This window comes from Pipistrellus kuhlii, unplaced genomic scaffold (genome assembly GCF_014108245.1).
Source record: "Pipistrellus kuhlii isolate mPipKuh1 unplaced genomic scaffold, mPipKuh1.p scaffold_m20_p_10, whole genome shotgun sequence".
In the NCBI taxonomy this organism is placed as follows: Eukaryota; Metazoa; Chordata; class Mammalia; order Chiroptera; family Vespertilionidae; genus Pipistrellus; species Pipistrellus kuhlii.
This window is the reverse complement of record NW_023425405.1, coordinates 16455111-16475053: the sequence shown is the minus strand read 5'-3', so window position 1 is coordinate 16475053 and position 19943 is coordinate 16455111. Positions and strand designations below refer to the sequence as shown.

At 37.3% G+C, this 19943-nt stretch overlaps 1 protein-coding gene across 11 annotated transcripts in view; it reads left to right on the top strand.

Moving 5' to 3' along the window:
• Positions 1 to 19943, top strand: part of CNOT4 (CCR4-NOT transcription complex subunit 4) — a 125881-nt gene that overhangs the window by 35292 nt on the left and 70646 nt on the right. For all 11 annotated transcript variants that reach the window (XM_045577058.1, XM_045577046.1, XM_045577037.1 and 8 more), the window contains exon 2: positions 8685 to 8950. In XM_045577058.1, coding sequence (XP_045433014.1) covers positions 8777 to 8950 — 174 coding nt within the window. In that variant the 5' untranslated portion in view covers positions 8685 to 8776. The remainder of the gene's footprint in view (positions 1 to 8684; positions 8951 to 19943) is intronic.

Here is a 19943-nt window from a genome sequence, read left to right as displayed (position 1 = left end):
GTCTATTTCCCTCTTGCAGTGTTAAGCATCCGGTAATGATCCTGGGGGGTGCAAACTTGGATATGCCCACATGCACCTTAGGATGACAGTGTTTTTGGCAAGATTGTGTTCCACTTCCACTGTCTCTTTCCTTGACCACACCCAGATGTTTATTGCCAGCTGACTGCTTCCTTGTTTTCAACTATGCCCTAAGACACAAATTGCTTTTCAACTTGCTCCAAAAAAAAATTTCAGCTCACTTGCAGGGATAGTCAGATTTTGAAATTTATTCTGACCCTAGGAGGACTCATACTGGCTGTCTTTATTCTCTCCTGCAAGCTAGCTGCTTTACAGTTTAGCTGTATCTGAATCTCCTCCCAGTTGCCCTTCATCACAAGCTTCTTGGTTTTGAGATTGCCTTTAGGCCTGAACTTTACACTCTATTCCATATGAAGTCTTCCTTTGGAAGAGATTCAGAGCTATCTGTTTTAAGCCTACTTCACCTTCCTGGCAAAATATCTGTCTCTGGCTCTTGACTCTGGAGTTGGATAGCAGGGGCAGTGGTGCACTTTCCACTTCACGTGACACATACCCCCAGTTCTACTGATCACTTACTGGAGTGGTGTACAGGAGCCTCAAGTCTTCTTGTTTTGCCTTTCCTGGTATTGGAGCTCTGCTTTACAAAGTAGTTGGGTGAAAGGCAGTCTAGGTCCTAGTATTTTCAACATGCAGCAGCAACATAGGGCTTCTTTCCCTTGAGTGACACTTGGGTGAAAGAGGAGAGCCCCCACCTTTTGTCTTCACTTACCTGGAATTTAGCTTAGCATCAGGTTGCTTTGGGCAGGATGAGAAATAGTGATGTCCTGTCCCTACTGGCAATGTAGCTTTCCGACTGTTAGATATGTTGAAAGGGCATTCTAAATTTTGGCTACACCAATCTGTAAAAGAGTTTCAGTTTCATTGATCTGAAAAGAGGGAGGGAAGGAGAAAGGGAAAGAACAGGTTTTAGTTCAAATACCATACAGTCTTGCTGTTTTTCTGAATTTTAATAGTTTCTTGAATAAATGTTTATTTGTTTGCCTTAGGCCTTTAGGATCATTTCCAGATACTTTAAATGGTTGGTTTTAAGTAATTTTCACCATTTCTCTGGGGAGTGGGTTCATAGAACTCCTTACTGTCAAGATGCAACTAGAACCAAGAGAGGTTTTTTAAAAAAATATAAGTTAAATCTATGCCATTTCTCTGTTTAAAACTCTCTTCCTTTATTTCACAAAGGAAGGCAAACTTGTTCTAGTGGCCTATGGTGAATCATTACAAGATCCTGGACCCCTCACATCTCTGTCCTTATCTCAAATTGTTCTTTCCCTTACTTATTCTACTCCAGCCATTCTGAATTTGCTGTTCTTTAAGCACTTCAGGCATGTCCCCTCCGTGGGGCTTCTTGATTGACTTCTTCATGCCTGGGTCTTCTTTTCTCAGATATTTGCACAGCTTACACAAGTACTTCCTTTAAATGTTAACTTTTCTTGAAACCTACTTCAACTGGCCTATTTAAATTGCAATTTCCCAATTAAAAGGTAGGTAGCAGGGCTGAGATTTTTGCCTGTTACAGTTGACTAATATATCCCAAAGACCTATTTGAACTAGAATTTGAAACATAGTTAGAGTTTTATAACTATTAATTGAATAACTGAATGAAGATTTTAAAAAAAACTGTTAGAGTGGAAAAACCTTCATTGGCCAACTGTCTGACTTTACTAATAAAATTAGAACCTGTTTATATACACTGAGTGGCCAGATTATTATGATCTCTGAACGCATAATAATCTGGCCACTCAGTGTGTGTGTGTATTAGAGGCCTGGTGTATGAATTCATATGTGGGTGGGGTCCAGCCAGCCTGGCTAGGGTGAGGGGACAATGGGCAGTTGGCCGGCCTGCCTGCTGGTCAAATTCCAGGTCAAGGGGACAATTTGCGTATTAACCTTTTATTATATAGGATATACACTGAATGGCCAGATTATTATACGTTCAGAGATCATAATAATCTGGCCACTCAGTGTAGATGGAATAATATGTGCTATTTACTAGATATGAGTAGAACAACCAGTTAGCTTTCTTGATGAGAGGCTAAATGTGCCTCCTCCCTCGCTTTTAACCCTCTTCTCCTTTAAAAGACTAATCATTATTAAGTACCCATTAAATGATAACTCATCATTCTCCTGACCTCAGCCCTTGGTAACATCTCCTTTCTTTGTCAATGAATTTGCCTACTTTAGATGACTCATTATTAGTAGAATCATATACTTGTCTTTTGTGACTAATTTTATTTAGCATTATGTTTTCAAGGCTCATCCACATTGTAGCATGTATCAGAAAATCATTCTTTTTATGGCTGAATAATATTTTATGTATATACATAAAATATTCATTTTATTTATTTGTTTATTCATCTGTTGACAGACATTTGGGTTGTTTCAGCTTTTGGCTATTGGAAATAATGCTGCTATGAATATTGGTGTACTATGAATATTGGTGTACAATATTCATAGCAGCATTATTAAGTACCGTATTTTTCGGACCATAAGACGCACCGGACCATAATACGCACCAGTTTTTAGAGAAGGGAAATGAAGAAAAAAAGATTCTGAAACAAATAGTGTCCTAAAATATTTTATGTGCATTAAAACCCAACATCACAGTCATAAACACATGTAATCAACCCTGTAAAGTAAACAGCAGCATTTAGAACCATTTTAGAGCCGGGCAAGCACACAGAGACCACACAGAGCCGGGCAAGTAAAAAAACTTTTTTTAAAAAGTATATGTGTAGGCTATATTTGGACCATAAGACGCAGGGACTTTTCCCCCCCACTTCTGGGGGAAAAAAAGTGCGTCTTATGGTCCGAAAAATACGGTATCTGTTGAGACCCTTCTTTCAATTCCTTCTGTATGTACCTGAAAGTGGAATTGTTGGATCATATGCTAATTCTGTATATAGCTTTTTGAGGAACCACCAAACTGTTTTTGTACAGCAGCTGCAATGTTTTACATTTTTTACTGTATTTTTATACTTATCTTTTGAAAAGTATCTGAAACAAAAGCCATGCATATAGCACTTTATGAGTGATGAAAAAATTTTTAATATGATTTTGAGTATATGATTTTTACTTACTACACAGGAACATTATTATGTGTGTCAGAATTTACACTGTGTTTTGGTATTAGTTTCAGGTATTAGTTATGATGTATTACAGGTAATGAGGTAAAAATTTCATGTAGAATCTAAGTTTTTAAAAAAAATAATGTAATTTTTTACTTATTGAACATTTGTACTTTATACACAAGGGTAATGCAGTAATGACTTCAGTTATCATAATTTCTATCTTACCATATTGGAAAGGGTTTGGGTTTTTAAGTTGACAGTCTTACTTCCAATTTGTGTCTTCAACACTTACTTAAAGGCTGGGTACCCTTTGGCCTCAGTTGTCTTTTATAAGGGGATATTTTTTTACCAAGTCATTGTGAGGATTAGATCGTATATGTGAAAATGAACTATTTTTTGGGGGTAAAATTAATTACCAAATTAAAAATGGATCACTTATGTGCTATAACCCTCATACCTCATCTAGAAAGTCATTGACTTTACTTCCCTTTTTCCAACTAAAATCATATTTTGTTTCTGTGTCTTATACCTTATTGTATTCTGTGTTTTATTGTTTCAACTCATTGTTTTATTTTAATTTTAATATTAACTAGCTTTTGTAATAAAAATTATCCTTCCCTAAATGAAAATCCTGGCAAAGGTATTTGGAAGAGAGAGAGTTAATTTCAAAGTTTATTTTAAAAGCTTGGTTCAGTGGGGTTACATAAAGGAAATTTCTCTCTACTTGAAATTCTATTAAATTTTGTGTCTCTTTAGTTTTTTTTCCAGTTGAGTAAATTGAGTCTTAGAGATTTTGAGTGTCTTCCAAAATCATACAGATACTTAATGAAAGAGATGAGACAGAATTCAGTTTTGTTTTTTTTTTACTTAGTGTTCCAGTGTTCTACTACATCAGATTTCTCTCCTATATTTGGCCACTGGAGTGCATGGCATCTCTCCATGGTGCTAGAAGTGTACAAAATGTATTTGGTTTTTTGTTAACCACTTTAAGGGACTTCTTGCTAGCTTATCTATCCTCCCCCCCCCCCCCCCCAACTGCAAGATTCATCCTCTTCCCACCTTTTTTAAAACTAAAAGAGCAATTAAAAAGCAAAACTTAAATATGTCATTTTTAATTTATAGTAATTTATTTTCTAGAAAGCTTTTCAGTTCATAAACTTTGTATATTGTTTCCTTTCCAGCATTCCATAAATTATTTTATTATAGAAATAAAATCTTTTTTTAAAATATATTTTATTGATTTTGTACAGAGAGAAAGGGGGAGAGAGAGAAACATCAATGAGAGAGAGTCATTGATCAGCTGCCTCTTGCACACCCCCTACTGGGGATGTGCCCACAACCAAGGTACATGCCCTTGACTGGAATCGAACCTGGGTCCCTTCAGTCCCCAAGGCGATGCTCTATCCATTGAGCCAAACTGGTTTCGGCAGAAATAAAATCTTACAATCAGAAGTATATTAAAAGTGTAGACAACACCCCTCAATTATTTTAGTTTAGTTTCCTGTTGGTGGAACCAGTTTTTGAGTCTGTATTTTCTATAGGTACAGTTTTTGGATATTCAAGTTGGAGGAGCCATTAGATCAGCTCTAGACTCCTTATTTTATATAGTATGAGGAAACTGATTGTGGCAAAACTGGGTCTGCAAACCAAGACGCCTTAATTGTTTATAAATACATATGCCTTCCCTCCCTCCTTTTCTCCCTCCCTCCCTTCCTTCTGAATAGTTTATTTTTTTTTAGAGAGAGGAATGGAGAGAAAGAGAAACAGCAATGTGAGAGCACAACATCAACGTTAATCAGCGGCCTCTTGCATGGCCCCTACTTGGGGGATAGAACCCGCAACCTCTGACGGGATCAAACCGGCAACCTCCTTGTGCATGGGATGATACCCAACCAACTGAGCCACACTAGCCAGGGCCCATTTCTTTGTTTTTAAAACATTTTTATTTTGAAATAATTATAGGAAGGTATTTTACTTCATTTTTCTGCTTATTTTCTGCAATGTATATTATTAACAAAAGTCATATTTAATTTTCCTAAATGAGATGAAAATAATTTCTCTTTTTTAAGTTGGCCATTTGAATGGCAAAAATGATATTTGTTGTAACAATTCAGATAATACAGAGTTTTCAAAAAAAATAACTTAGTAGTCTCCTTTCCTCCATTTTGTCTTTTGTGATATGGTAACAGTTTGGTGTATAACCTTTCAAGTGCTTTTTTTTTAGAGAAACAAATCAAGTATGTTAGTCTCCAACTTACTTTTCAGAAATAAAAAACACTGCATAATAGACATCTTCTGATTCAATGCACACATCTACCTTATTATGGCTATATAATTATTTACATAATGATTTCCCAGTGGATTGTTTACAGTTTTCTACTTGAATGAACAATGCTGTAAAACGTATCAGAATACGTGGTGCACATGTATGAGTATGTAGGACAGATTCTTAGGTGGAATAAGGAAGTGATTTGTAACACAGATTCTGGGGATGACTTCATGGAATGAATCCAGGCTGCACCACCTAATAGCTGTGCAATTTAAGGCAAGGTATTCTTTGTGCTCCCGTTTCCTCTTAAGGAAGAGGAACGTAGATCAGTGATAACATCTACTTTGTGGGGAAATTAACTTCTTTGGCAGGCTGATGGGGAAAATGCTGTCTTACTGTTTATAAACTATAAAGGTTGATCACCATTTCATATATTGTAACCATTTATAATTCTTGTGAACTACTCGTATTCTGTTCTCATTTTTTTTCTTTTGACTTATTTGCTGTTTAAAAATTGCTTTACACAATTTCTTAATTATTTTGGACACTAGACCTTCATTACATATAGTGTATATATCCTTTACTCCGTTGCTTGCCTTTAATTTTATGTAGTTTATTTTTTTATGTTGCTAAGTTGATCATATATCTTTCTTTAGGGCTTCTGAATTTCTGCTTTTGCTTAGGAAGACCTTTTGTATCCCAAGATCTGAAAAATTCTATGACTTTTTCTTCTAACACTTTAATAGTTTATTTCAATGTATATTTCTTTAGATTTTGGGATTTATTTTGATGGTAGTGTGACAGATATATACTGTTTTTTATTTTACTTTAAATATGTTTTTATTGATTTCAGAGAGAGGAAGGGAGAGGAGAGAAAGAAACATTTATGATGATAGAAAATCATTGATCAAACATTTATGATGATAGAAAATCATTGACCAGAGAAAGAGAAGCAGTGATCAGACTCTCAAACCTCAGAGGGAAAGTAGGGGAAGGAGGGGGTAAGGGGAAGAGATCAACCAAAGGACTTGTGTGCATACATATGGGCCTAGCCAGTGGCCATGGACAACAGGGGAGTGGGAGCATATGTAGGGAGGGGTTTGGGATGGGAATGGGGGGATGAGGACAGTTATGTGATACCATAATCAATAAAAATAAATAAGTTAAAAAATCATTGATCAGCTGCCTCCTGCACACCCCCAACTGGAGATCATTGGCATGTCCCCTGACCAAGAATCAAACTGTGACCTCCTGGATATAGGTTGGTGCTCAATCCCTGGACCACACTGGCGGGGCGATGCTGTCTTTTTTTTTTACTTAAAGTACATCAACCCTTATCCTGTTACTGCTTATTTTTTAAAATATATTTTTATTGATTTTAGGAGGAAGGGAGAAAGAGACGGATAGAAACATTAATGATGAGAGAGAATCATTGATAGTCTTCCTCTTGCACGCCCCCTACTGGGTATTGAGCCTGCAACCCAGGCATATGCCCTTGATCTGAATCAAACCTAGGCCCCTTCAGTCTGCAGGCTCATGCTCTATCCACTGAGCCAAACCCACTAAGGCCTATTACTGCTTATTAATTGGTCATTCTTGTCATATCAATTTGTAATGTCACTTTTATAAAATATTAACGTTTATAAATTTATGGTTCTTTTTCTAGATTTTAAAATTTATTTCTTTGACCTTTTGTCCATATTTGTACCAATAATCAAATTATTTAAATTATTGTAGCTTTGTAGAACAGTTCAATATCTGATAGTGCAAATGCCCACATTCCTCCCCGCGCCCCCCAAGAAGTTTCAAAGCAACTCTCATGCATTTTTATTCTTTCATGTCAACTTTAGAATCATTTTGTCAAATTATGTAAAACAAAACAAAACCTTTGTTATTTTCATAGGGATTGCATTGTTATATTTTGGAGGTTATAATTTTTTTAACCTAAAATAGTGATTCCATCCTAATGTTTTAAGAGTGGCTTTAACCTAAATTGTTACCTAAAACTTTTCAACTCTGTATAATCTAAAAAGATACATTATTGCCTGGCTGGTGTGGCTTAGTGGCTGAGTGTTAACCCATGAACAAGGAGTTCACTGTTTTATTTCAGATCAGAGCATATTTCTGGGTTGTAGACTCAATCCCTAGTAGAGGGTGGCAGGAGTAAGCAATCAATAATTCTCTCATTATTTATATTTCTATGTCTCTCTCCTTCTCCCTTACTCTCTGAAATCTATAAAAAAATATTTTTAACAAAATACAATTTTAATTTTTATTGGTCTGTTTAATATGTACCTATTCTCCCAGAAGCTTTTGTTGACATGTTATATAATACATATTTAATTGTAAACAGATTACATGGCATTTTTAAATGACTCTGGCCTTTGTTTTCTTTGGTAAGGATTTGATATTAACATGTGATTTTAGATGACTGAAGCCTTTTTTTTCTCATTAGGTTTATTTTGTAAATTGTGATATATTTTAGATATCTTGCTCCTTTAGTTATGTGGCAATATTATATACTAGAGGCCCAGTACACTAATTCATGCATGGGTGGGGTCCGGTCAGACCACCCTGATCATAGCCAATCAGGCCAGGTGGGAGGAGGTGACATGGGAGGTTGGCTGGCCAGCCCTGCTCTGCCCCTGGTGGAACTCCCAGTCAAGGGAACAATTTGCATGTTAGCCTTTTATTATATAGGATTACTAGTGTTTAGAACAAGGATAAAGACAGTCTACTCTGTGTTTTAATGCCAAAGATGCTTCTATACATTAATTATTTCCCTCAAATGTGATATGATTACTACATGGTTAGTACTGAGTATTTTATCTAGAAAAAAGGAAGTTATTTTGTTTTTTAATTAAATTCAAAAAGTTGCCCAGTGGTTGAGTATCAACCTATATATCAGGAGGTCATGGTTTGAATCCCTTTTCAAGGCACATGCCCCGTTTGCAGCTCGATCCCCAGTGGGGAAAGTGCTGAAGGAAGCCAATTCTCTCTTATTGATATTTCTCTCTCTCTCTTCCTTCCCCTTTCTGAAATCAATAAAAATATATTTAAAAACAACAACACACACAAAAATAACCCTAAAAAGTTAATAATGTCAGGTTTTTTTCTCTTGACATGCAAAAAATTTCAGGATTCCATTCTGAAATCTATTCTGAGATGATAGCAAAGATTGATCTGATTAACATTTTTAATAAATGATTATTGATTGTTGAAAATGCTAGTTTTTCCAGTAGTAACAGTATGTTTTGTTTCTTCTCATGCAGGTCTTTGAAGTTCTACATTTTAATTCTCAGTGCTGAACTTCTTCCTCCCTTAAATTATTATAAACTTTTGCTGCTGTTTAATAAACGTGAAGATGTCTCGCAGTCCTGATGCGAAGGAAGACCCTGTGGAATGTCCTCTTTGCATGGAGCCCTTGGAGATAGATGATATCAATTTTTTCCCTTGCACCTGTGGCTACCAGATTTGCCGATTTTGTTGGCATCGAATTCGCACTGATGAAAATGGTCTTTGTCCTGCATGTAGAAAGGTAAATACTTAAAAAAATATTTTTTGTACATGAGTATGAGTAAGTAAGTTCTTGGCTTTGTTATTTCCCAAGAATATGACTTTGGTTAAATCACATAACCTCTTGGTTAACTTCAGTTTGTCTGCTTAAGAGGAAAGAGCTTGACTTAGTTTGTCTGCTTAAGAGGATTAGGAGTAGAGAGGCAAAGAATTTAAATAGGATGGCATAAAATTGGAAAAACACATTCAATAGTATATCTGTGAGGGATATACTTTAATTTTCTAGTACAGAATAGGACAGAAGTCTTGATATTTACTAAGATAAGTCATGGGTTAAAATGGCAGGAATTCTGGTTCAGAAGGTAATAATCACTCATTTCTGAGTCCTTATGATAATTCTAGGCTAATAATGCTATTCCCACTGTATACTTAAGGAAAGTGTGCCTTTGAAGAAACTTTTCCATAGACATCAACTAGTGATAATTGGTTTGTGATTCAAATAAGTCTTTTGAGTCTCTTCTAACTCTTTTAAAAAAATCTGTGATTTGCCTGGCCAGTGTGGCTCAGTAGTTGAGTGTCTACTTATGAACCATGATTTCACGATTTGATTCTCAGTCAGGGAACATGCCTAGTTTGTGGGCTCGATCCCCAGTAATGGGTGTGCAGGAAGCAGCCGATCAGTGATTACCTCTCATCATTGATGTTTCTATCTCTCCCTTTCTTTTCCTCTCTGAAATAAAATACATATATTAAATTTAAAAATATATATGATTTTTAATATTTTCTTTTTTTTGTTTTAATAAGCAGGTGGTGAAACAGAGTATAGTAAATGATCTATTAGTATCAGTAGGGTCACTGCATTTCTGTTTTAAAGGACTTTATTTGTGACCTTAATGCTTCATGCAATTATTTATTTTTGCCTTCTATTTAATGTCTGTATGATTTAAATCTTTATTTCTGTGTATCCATTTAAAAGAGCTTTTATGTAATTACTCCAGATTTTAAGAAAACAGACATGTATTTTAGATAACTAGATTATTTTTAATTTTTTTATTTTTTAATTTCCTTACCTGAGGAATTTTATTTCAGAAGACAATACATTGTCTAGCTTTTTAAAAAATATAGTGGTTATTTAATATACATTACATGAATGTACAACAGATCTACTTAAGTGTTAATATAGTATATATATAGATACACACATACACTGTATATAGTATATATAACATGTAATAGATATTTATAGTGTATATTTAATGTATATAATTTCATTATTTATTTATTTATTTATTTTTTAAAAATATATTTTATTGATTTTGCACAGAGAGGAAGGGAGAGAGATAGAGAGTTAGAAACATCGAGAGGGAGAGTCATCGATCAGCCGCCTCCTGCACACCCCCCACTGGGGATATGCCCGCAACCAAGGTACATGCCCCTGACCGGAATCGAACCCGGGACCCTTCAGTCCCCAAGCCGACACTCTATCCACTGAGCCAAACCGGTTTCGGCTATATAATTTCATTTTTAAATAAAATCTTAACATTAGCTTTGGTTAACATCTATAATAAATTTGTGGTAATGGGTTTAAAATATTCAGTCATATTTTATAAATTAGTTCCTGGTCATTTTACAAGAAGATTATCATATTGAACTATTTTATTGATAGTGTTAATTTTCAGGATAACCCAAAACTCTAAGGCTGTGAATGTGATTGACTTCATGACATTCATCTCTCTTTCTTCTCTCTTTCTTCTCTCTCTCTCTCTCTCTCTCTCTCTCTCTCTCTCTCTGTCTCTCTCTTTCTCTGTATGGTTATGAAGTAGAGTTTTAATAAAAGACCAAATGATAATTTATTTGGGGAAATGGCAAAGAAATTCATTTCAATTTTAAGGGATTACCTAGAATTACCTCAAATCCCTAGAAAGTGGAGAAAAAATAAAAAAAATTAAAGATGAAAACAAAACTAACTTTAGCAAAGCTGGTTATCAATAAAGTGTGTCTTTCTGGAAAAACAAGGGAGTGTGAGGAATATGAAGGACAGAAGGTCATTGGGATCAATTTCAATAAAGAAGCATTAGCTAAAAAAACATACTCAGGAAAAACTGGAAAACAAAAAGGTAAGAATAGCAGTGCTTCAAGATCCTAGGAAAAATATCAGTGTAGTTGTTTGAGTATGGGGTTTGAGCACCATATGAGTCCATCCCAACTTTTACACCACATAGGAGAGAAAATGCTCTCTAGCTAGAACATTGATTATAAATTTGGGATAGAAATACCCTGGAGAAACTTGGGTTGCGTATGGTCAGAAGATGAATTACTAACATACCCTGTCCAAGAATTTCTCTTCTGTACAGTCATGAAAGAGCATCCTGCAGTAAGAAAATAGCATTTATAGACTGGTTGACAGAATCCTTGTATGTAAACATGTACAACAAATAAGATTCAACAGACATTCCAGAAAAACAAACATTATGAAAGAGAACAAAAATTAGTAAGTAGAATAACTTAATATAAGTAAATAAACAAACAAAACAAAAAACCCTTTAAAAGTGTCATTGGTACTTCTCAAAGGGGTAAGAGAGAATGACATTCATGTAGAAAGAACATTTAAAAAATATATTTAGAGATGTTGAAAATGTATAATCTTATAGATGGCTGAAGAACAGAATGTATGTATTTCAAGATCAAATTAGTAAATTGGAGATTTTGCTGAGTATTTTCTTACAAAATATAGTGCAAAAAAAATAAAGTGAAATCATGAAAGAAAATTAAAGCAACACAAAGATCTGGTTCTAATCTGCTAAGAGAAGTTAACTATTTATATAATTGTGAAATTTTATTTTTATTTATTTTAATGTGAAATTTTAGAGTATCGAGAATAATGACAACTTTCTAAAGACTTATGAGAGAAATACCTGACGGCTGGATGAGGAAATTAGTCTGAGCTATTTCTGGGTAAGGTCTTGGGTAAAAGCGTGTTCTGTGTCCTGGAGGAATCTGGCGGAGAGCTTTGCATCCCAAAGCCACTCAGTGAATGTCCTTGATGTGTGATGCAAGGTTGTTGACATCATCGGGGATGTTCAGGGCAGCCGTGCTCCAGGATCCTCAGACATCAGGACAGCCTCCCCGGGAGGTCTACAGTCACATCCCCGCTTGCCATCTGCCTATGCCAGTTCCCCATGCTCTTTCTAGAATACATCTTAGAAGGCCTGCATCAGCTGGTAGGGTCAGGCCAGAGTCTGGATTGTCTCAGGTGAGACACGGCCTCATCCTGGGCCTGCTAGCAGCAGTGAGCAGCTGCTCATCCCAGTCAGCCAAGCAGTGCTCCCACTGTGGGAGTGCACTGACCACCAGGGGGCAGCTCCTGAGTTAAATTGTTGAATAAATAGGAATATTCATGTCATAGCCTTTCTGGTCGTTCTGTTGTTCGGTCACTGGGCTTTTATATATATATATACACACACACACACACACACATACACACACTAATAAAAGCGTAGGTGGCCCTTGCACCCTCACATCATCACAAGATGGCCGCCCCATGTTGTCACAAGATGGCTGCCATAAGATGGCTGTCATGGGAGGGCAGTTTGGGGTGACCAGGCTGCCAGGGGAAGGCAGTTGGGAGTGACCAGGCAGGCAAGGCAGGGCAGCTGCAGGCCATCAGGCTGGGAGGGGAGGGCAGTTGGGGGCAGATCAGGTCATCAAGGGAGGGCAATTGGGGCAACCAGGCCAGCAGGGAAGAGCATTTGTGGGTGACCAGGTCGGCAGGGGAGCATTAGGCATCAGGCCAGCAGGAGAGCGGTTAGGGGGCAATCAGGCTGGCAGGCAGAAGTCATTAGGGCCAGTCAGGCAGGCAGACAGGCGATTGGTTAGGAACCAGCAGTCCTGGATTGTGAGTGGGCAGTTGGACATGCCCTGAGCTATCCCAGATTGGAGAGGATGCAGGCTGGGCTGAGGACACTCCTCCAGTGTACAAATTTCATGCACCAGGCTTCTAGTATATAGATAATGATTCATCATGAGATCATAAGAAAGAGAGGGTCAATAGAATTTTGATTTTCTAAGGATGAGTGCCAAGACTCTCTAACATTTATAGAAAAAATCCAGATAGAAGAAATATTAGCTGACTTCCTTTTGGGTCTCCAAGTTATAATCTTTAACTGAGGTAGTTTATTTATTTATTATCAGGGTGGTGGTGGTTTAAAAAAAAAAAAAGTAAATTTGCAGAGTTGTTGTTGTTGTTGTTGTTGTTGTAGGCTTAGTGGAACCACAGCTAGTGGTCTTGACTACTAGACCTTGCTTCTTTTTCTCTCATGGCTGGAGTGGGTCATGGAAAGCAGACAATGTAGTCCACAAACAGAGTCTTAGAGACTGAGATCTGGCTTAGCTTTTCCAGAGAATGTGCTGAACACTATATTTGTGAAGCTGCCTGTTTTAGGGACCAGCAAGTATTTATTTCTCTGGGGACCAGCCTCAGTGTTTGTATTAACACAGAGGAAAACCATCATGGTTGATAGAGGCCTGGAGAGGACCACGAAGCTACCATTTCCTTTAATCCAACTCTGCAGGGAGAGAGCCTGCATAAGTCACTTTGGAGTACCAAATTGGCATAATTAAATAAAATTGGAGATGCAGGTAGGGGGCTAGTTTAAGTAAGCTCCTGATTTTGGCTCACAAGGTGAAACTTGCCTGTTAGTAGAAAGGGCCTCTTTGCCTTAATAGCTTTTAAAAGCAGAGACATGGCAGGTTTTAAAGACCAAGAGAGTTTAGTGCTTCTGTTTGTTGCTAGTTGTTGAGTCTAATGGAATCAAACGGACATAGTGCTTTCTTAAATAGTGGCATAGGCTACCTGGTGTTTCTTTGGACTGCCTGTGTATGTTGTTTTAGTGCAGCATTTCTGAGAAAAATACATGGTGGGATAGCAGATGTGGGAACACAGGTGGTATACTGACATAGTGCTATATAGCATTGACTCACATGGAAATCAGACTGGCCAAATAAATGAAGACCTTAGCAAAGGTATTATTTTAATTTCAGAAATAATAGAAGATATTGCATTTATGAAACAGCAGCAGGATAGTATTAAAAATTTAATGAACAATAAGCATTGTGATTGACAGTTAAAATATGATAGCAAAATTAAGGAAAGAGAAGATAAAGTTGAGAAGAGCTCTTAAAAAGTAGTGCAAAACTACAATGAGGATAGAATATTTGAGAAAAGATATAGCTTTATTTGAGGATCAATCTAAGAGATCAAATACTAAATAAGTTTGTGTTCTAGTATTACAGAAGGAAAATTGTAAAAAAAAAAAAATATCATTGAAAAATATTCCTAAGACCAAAGAAACATTTTCCCAGATTAAGAAGTTCCATCAAGTGCCGGGCACAAATTTTTTTTTTTTTTTTTTTTTTTTTTTTTTTTAAATATCATAATACTGAAGATAGTCATACATAAAAGACCAGGAATCAGAATCATGTCAGACTTCTCAAAAGCAAGATAGACACTTCTGAAGGAAATTTATTTTCATCCTTGAACTCCATATATTGTCAAGTGTTAATTAAGTGTGAGAAAAAGATACACAAAAAGACATTTTCATTCCTGAAAGGTCTCAATTTTTATTGTTATTCTTTTTATTAGTGTCCTGATGCATGGATTCATGCACATTGAAAGGAAATTAATCCCTTCGGTGCAGGGACTAATGCAGGTGGCCCCAGGTGGTGCCCAGCGGGGCAGGACCGGGCAAGGTGTGCTGGACATGTCATGGAGTCAACCTCCTGTGGTCCCTTCCCAGCCTGCGACTTGAAGGGCATCTGCAGAGCGAGTGGGGTCCCTTGGCCTGGCCTGAGGGATTAGGCCAAAACCAGCTCTCTGACTTCCCCTGAAGGGTCCTGGAGTATGAGAGGAATTGCAAGGAATTGGACTCCCTTCTCTCTAGTTCTGGGGTGTGTCACCTGAAAACCACTACTGCTAAGTGACTGCAGCTAAGCAGCTCCTTCATTGAGCGTCTGGCCCCTGGTGATCAGTGCATGCCATAGCTACTGGCCAGGCCATGATTAGACAATCAGGCAAGCAGTGATGGGCAATCAGGCAGGCAGACTGGTTAGGGGTGATTATCCTATCTAACAAAAGAGTAATAGGCAAATTGACCATCACTCCAGTACACAAGATGGCTGCCCCTATGTGGTCAAAGATGGCTGCCCCTATGTGGACACAAGATGGCCAGCAGGGGAGGGACCAGACCTGCAAGGGAGGGCAGTTGTAGGCAATCGGACCAGCAGAGGAGGGCTGTTGGGAGGGACCAGGCCTGCAATTGAGGGCAGTTGGGGATGATCAGGCCTGCAGGGGAGGGCAGTTAGGCATCAGTTAGGCTGGTAGGGATCAGTTAGGCATCAATCAGGTTGGAAGGGGGGTAGTTAGGGAGTGATCAGGCTGGCAAGCAGAAGTGGTTAGGGGCAATCAGGAAGGCAGGCAGGTGAGCAGTTGGGAGCCAGCAGTCTTGGATTAGGATTGGGCCTAATGGGAAGTCGGATGTCACTCGAGGGTCCCAGATTGGAGAGGGTGCAGGCTGGGCTCGATACACAACCCATGCATGAATTTTGTAAACCGCATTTCTAGTATATAGATATCTATAAATAGATAATTTATTTTGAGTATCTACAGTAAGTCCTTAGCATTTCCATATAAGTTTTTGAAATAAGTTTATTATTTTGTACAAAAAGTCTACTTGGTTTTAATTGAGATTGCACTGATATACAGAACAATTTGAGGGAAAATGACATCTTAAAAATGTTGACTTATCTAGTTCATGAATAAAGTTTATCATTGTTCTAAGTTTTAAAGATTATTAAAACAATGTTTTGCACCTGGACACCATGGTTCAGTGTTTGAGCATCAACCTATGAATCAGGGGGTCACAGTTTGATTTGTTATAAATATTTATTTAAGCAGATAAGCATTGTTCTAAAATATGTGTCAAATAATTCTAGTAGCTGGCCTGTGAGGAATGCTCCTGCTGATTATCATTCATGTTAACTATTTCTTTACTAGAGGCCTGGTGCAGGAAATTTGTGCATTGTGGAGGGGTCCCTCAGCCCGGCCTGCACCCTCTCGCAATCCAGGAGATGTCCTACCAGCAGTTAGACATTCCTCTTGCAATCCAGGACCGCTGGCTCCTAACTGCTTGCCTGCTAGCCTCATTGCCCTTAACTGCTCACCTTCCTGCCTAATCACCCCTAACCACTCTGCCTGCCTGGTTGCCCCTAACTGTTCTCCTGCCCGCCTGATAGCCCCTAACCACTCTGCCTTCCTGCTTGACTACCCCTAACCTCTCTGCCTGCCTGCCTTATTGCCCCTAACCTCTCTGCCCACCTGTCTGATCTCCCCTAACTGCTTCTGCCTGCTTACCTGATCGCCCCTACCGGCCCTTCCCTGCTAGCCTGATCTCGCCCCCAACTGCCCTCCTCTGCCGGCCAATTGGATTCTGATTGGCCAGTTTCTATGCCAGTTAGCATCAAAAGCTCCACCTCCTAGGCAGCCTTTAGCTCCTCACAGTTGACCCAGATTTGGTTCTGATTGGTCAGTTTTTATGCCAGTCAGTGTCTCCGGCCTATCTCCAGGCATGATCAGAGAGATTGGGCTAATTAGCAGCCTCCATGGAGACCCAGAGAGAAACAGGCGGCTGCTGAGGAAGCCCAGAGTAAAAGAGAGAGGCAACAGCTGGTCAACAGCTGCCTTGGAGGCTGCAAATCAGACCTTGCCTCTCTCTTGGGACCTCTCTCTGGGCCTGATCCGCAGCCCCTTGGCAGTCTGTGCTGGATCACCACGCCCGCACCAGTGGCAATCAGTGTCACCACCCTGGACTGTCTGCAGGACTGACTTCCGGTATTTGGTCGAGCCTTCAGTTAGTCTTTATGAACCCTGGGTTTTTCTATGTTAGGATATGTGTGGTTTCCTATGCCTGCTTCTTGGTTGTTGTCTTTGAATTATTTCCTGGTTCTCCAAGGTCCAGAGTAGATTTGCCATCCTCCAGAGAGGATTTGATTTGACTTCTGAGGTGTCCTATATTCATTGGCATCAGAGATGTTTCAGGCATTAAAGTTTTTGTTTAGGCCAAGCGTAAAGGACTTTTGGTTTCCAGGGTGCATATCTTCTCTAGGGTTAGTTGGTTTCAGCTTTGAATGCTGTCCCTTTTCCTCCATTTGTCCCTCTTTCCCTGTTTGTTGTTACTTAGACTTTTTAATTTTCTCTCTGGATTTTGACTCTCATCCAAAAATTGGCTTGCAACTTCTCTATTGCAGATCATTATTGTTTTTAGATGTTGATTTAAAGTTTTTTTTTTTATCGTGTTTTTCATTGCCTTTAGCAAGAGGAAAAGTTAGAGCTGTGACTGCATTTTTAAAAAAATGAAGAACAAAAGTAAATGAACTTATTTTCAGGTTAAGAAAGCAGAAAAAGAATAAATATGGGGATTTATTAAGATAGGGATTAAACAGAATTTAGTGAAATAAAGGGTGTCCTAAAAAAGTATACATGTACATTTTTCGATCGCTCAATTGATGTTTCTTTTCAGATTTAACCCATTGGAATTAATAATTATTCAAAGTGTGTATACAATTTTGGGGGACACCCTGTAGAAGAAAAGCAGTATTTCAATAAAGTTTAGAACTGGTTCTCTGAAAAGACCAATAAAATAATGGAACTTTTGGCAAGTCTGATTAGAAAGTAAAGAGAAGACACATGCAAATACCTTAGGGATAATAGTGGGAACATACTAGACATATAAAAAAAATTAAGTGATTACACTAGAGACTACAAATTACCTATTAAAATATTTTATACATTAATAATGCTTCTTCACAGACACCCTATTTAGCATTAGTTTGATACATAATACACAATAGTATCTTTAAAGAAAAAAATTTCTGCTTGTAATTTTTCATTTGATACTATATTCCTAGAAAATAAAGTTTAATTTATGTGTTTCAGTCAAAAAGTAGACCAGATGTACTTTTCTTTTTATTTATTTTTAGTACTACTGTTACTCACTTCATGAGTCACATTCTTTTTCTGCAGTTATTAAAATCGTGCTTCATCTTTCATCTTTGGTCTACTTCCTTTCCTCACCTCATTATATAAGCTTATTAATTTTCTATCATTGGATTCATAGAATAGATATTTATGGTGCATGTGTGCAGGAGGAAGCATCATGGATTACATATGTTTCTAACTTTTTATAAAACTTTAGGCTACCTAAGGCCAATAAGATTTTGTATATTTGCCTTTCTGTTTAGAGTAAATAAGCATATTTTAAATGTCTATCAACAGAAATGTAGTTTCACAAATACATTAAGATGAAAAAAGCTAGTATAACTTTCTATAAGTTGCAGTAATAAGAGATATTATGGAGGGTAAATCATAGCAAACTAATTTGTCTTGTTGTACTCTTATATTGTTGTTTTTTTATATTACGAGGCAGTATTTTTCTATTAGAGTTGACTTTGAAGCTTAATGGAATTATATTTTCATTGAAAAAAACTTGCAATAACACAGAAGAAAGACTAGGATAACCAGTGTTGCATCAGTAATACACTTGATGAGAGTTGATATTGCAACTTAATTTTGGTACTTATCAAGCCTCCTTTTTTTGTGTGTGTGTTTATGCATTTTCTGCTTTTACATTACTTTCAAGATTTTACAATATCAGAGAATGTTAGCAAAGGGGGGAAAAAACTTTGAGTACTTGTCAAATCCTTCATATTACAGAAGAATTTGAGTATCAGAAAAGTTACATCAGTGTTTTTCAGACTATCTTTGATGAAGAATCAGAATTGAAACTATAACACCCCCCACCACCACCACCACCACCACCACCACCACACACACACACACTTCCCATGCCCCAAGTTTGTTGAGGACCAATAAAAGGCCCTATTATGCATGCCTGGTTCCAAACTTGTGTCCTGTGATTAGCCACCTAAGTTTAATAATAACCACACTGATAGACATTCTGCATGGTCCACTGGTGATTCCATAAATTTGTGGCAATCTTAAGTTGTTATAAATGCTTTCAAATGTTTATTCTCAACTTTTGTATTTTTCTTATCATAGACTGGTAAAACGCAGTGCATGGACCACACTTTGAAGTGGAACTAGGATAGAAGCAATGCACATGTTTGATCCACTGATGGAGACAATTATCACTTTAGATGTTAGTGCAGAGGAACAGCTTTCAAATTAATTTAGTGATAAACACTCCAAAAAGAGCTAGCTAGAAATCCTGTGGTAGAAAACAACTTTATCATGTGCAAATGAAAAATTTAAGTAAACCTATGGAAAGGTATTTTAATTGCTGTAGATGTAGTTCATTTTTATATTTATGCCTTTGTAGCTCATAGTTTCTTGGGATTAAAATCATTTGGGCAGATAAAGATTTGAAAGGAGATTATTAAGCACAGAAAGGTGAGTGGAGGAAAGAGAGAGAAAACTTAAATGGGGAATAGTTACATCATTGATTAAAATATTGACTTACTGTAATAGATCATTAATCATTTGGTTCCCTAAGTAAAAATAAGAGACCATTTTAAAATAAGTTTTTGTTATGTGTGGGGTTTTTTTTAAAAGAAAATTAGCAGCACTAAAATTTCAATTCTAGAGATTAACTTGGTGTTTATTTGAGACATATTTATTGAGGTCCTAAAATGTGTGGTACTGACATTTTATTTGAAAGTTCTTAGGCCATGCAAAAGTCAGATAAATTACGGAGTTGACCGTTATGTATGCTTTTCACTTAAAAGTAAGTTGGAGTATGCCTAATAGGACCAAATAGATTCAGATTTTTAAAGCGGGGATCTAATGATATGGGGTACTTACATCTTACAGGATATACTGAATATTTGAGAACAAGGTTTTTGGAGACCTTAAGATATTATTAGTATAAATTGAGGAACATAGAGGGAAATCTCATTTATTTTGTTTTTTATTTTTATTTCTGAGAGGAAGGGAGAGGGAGAGA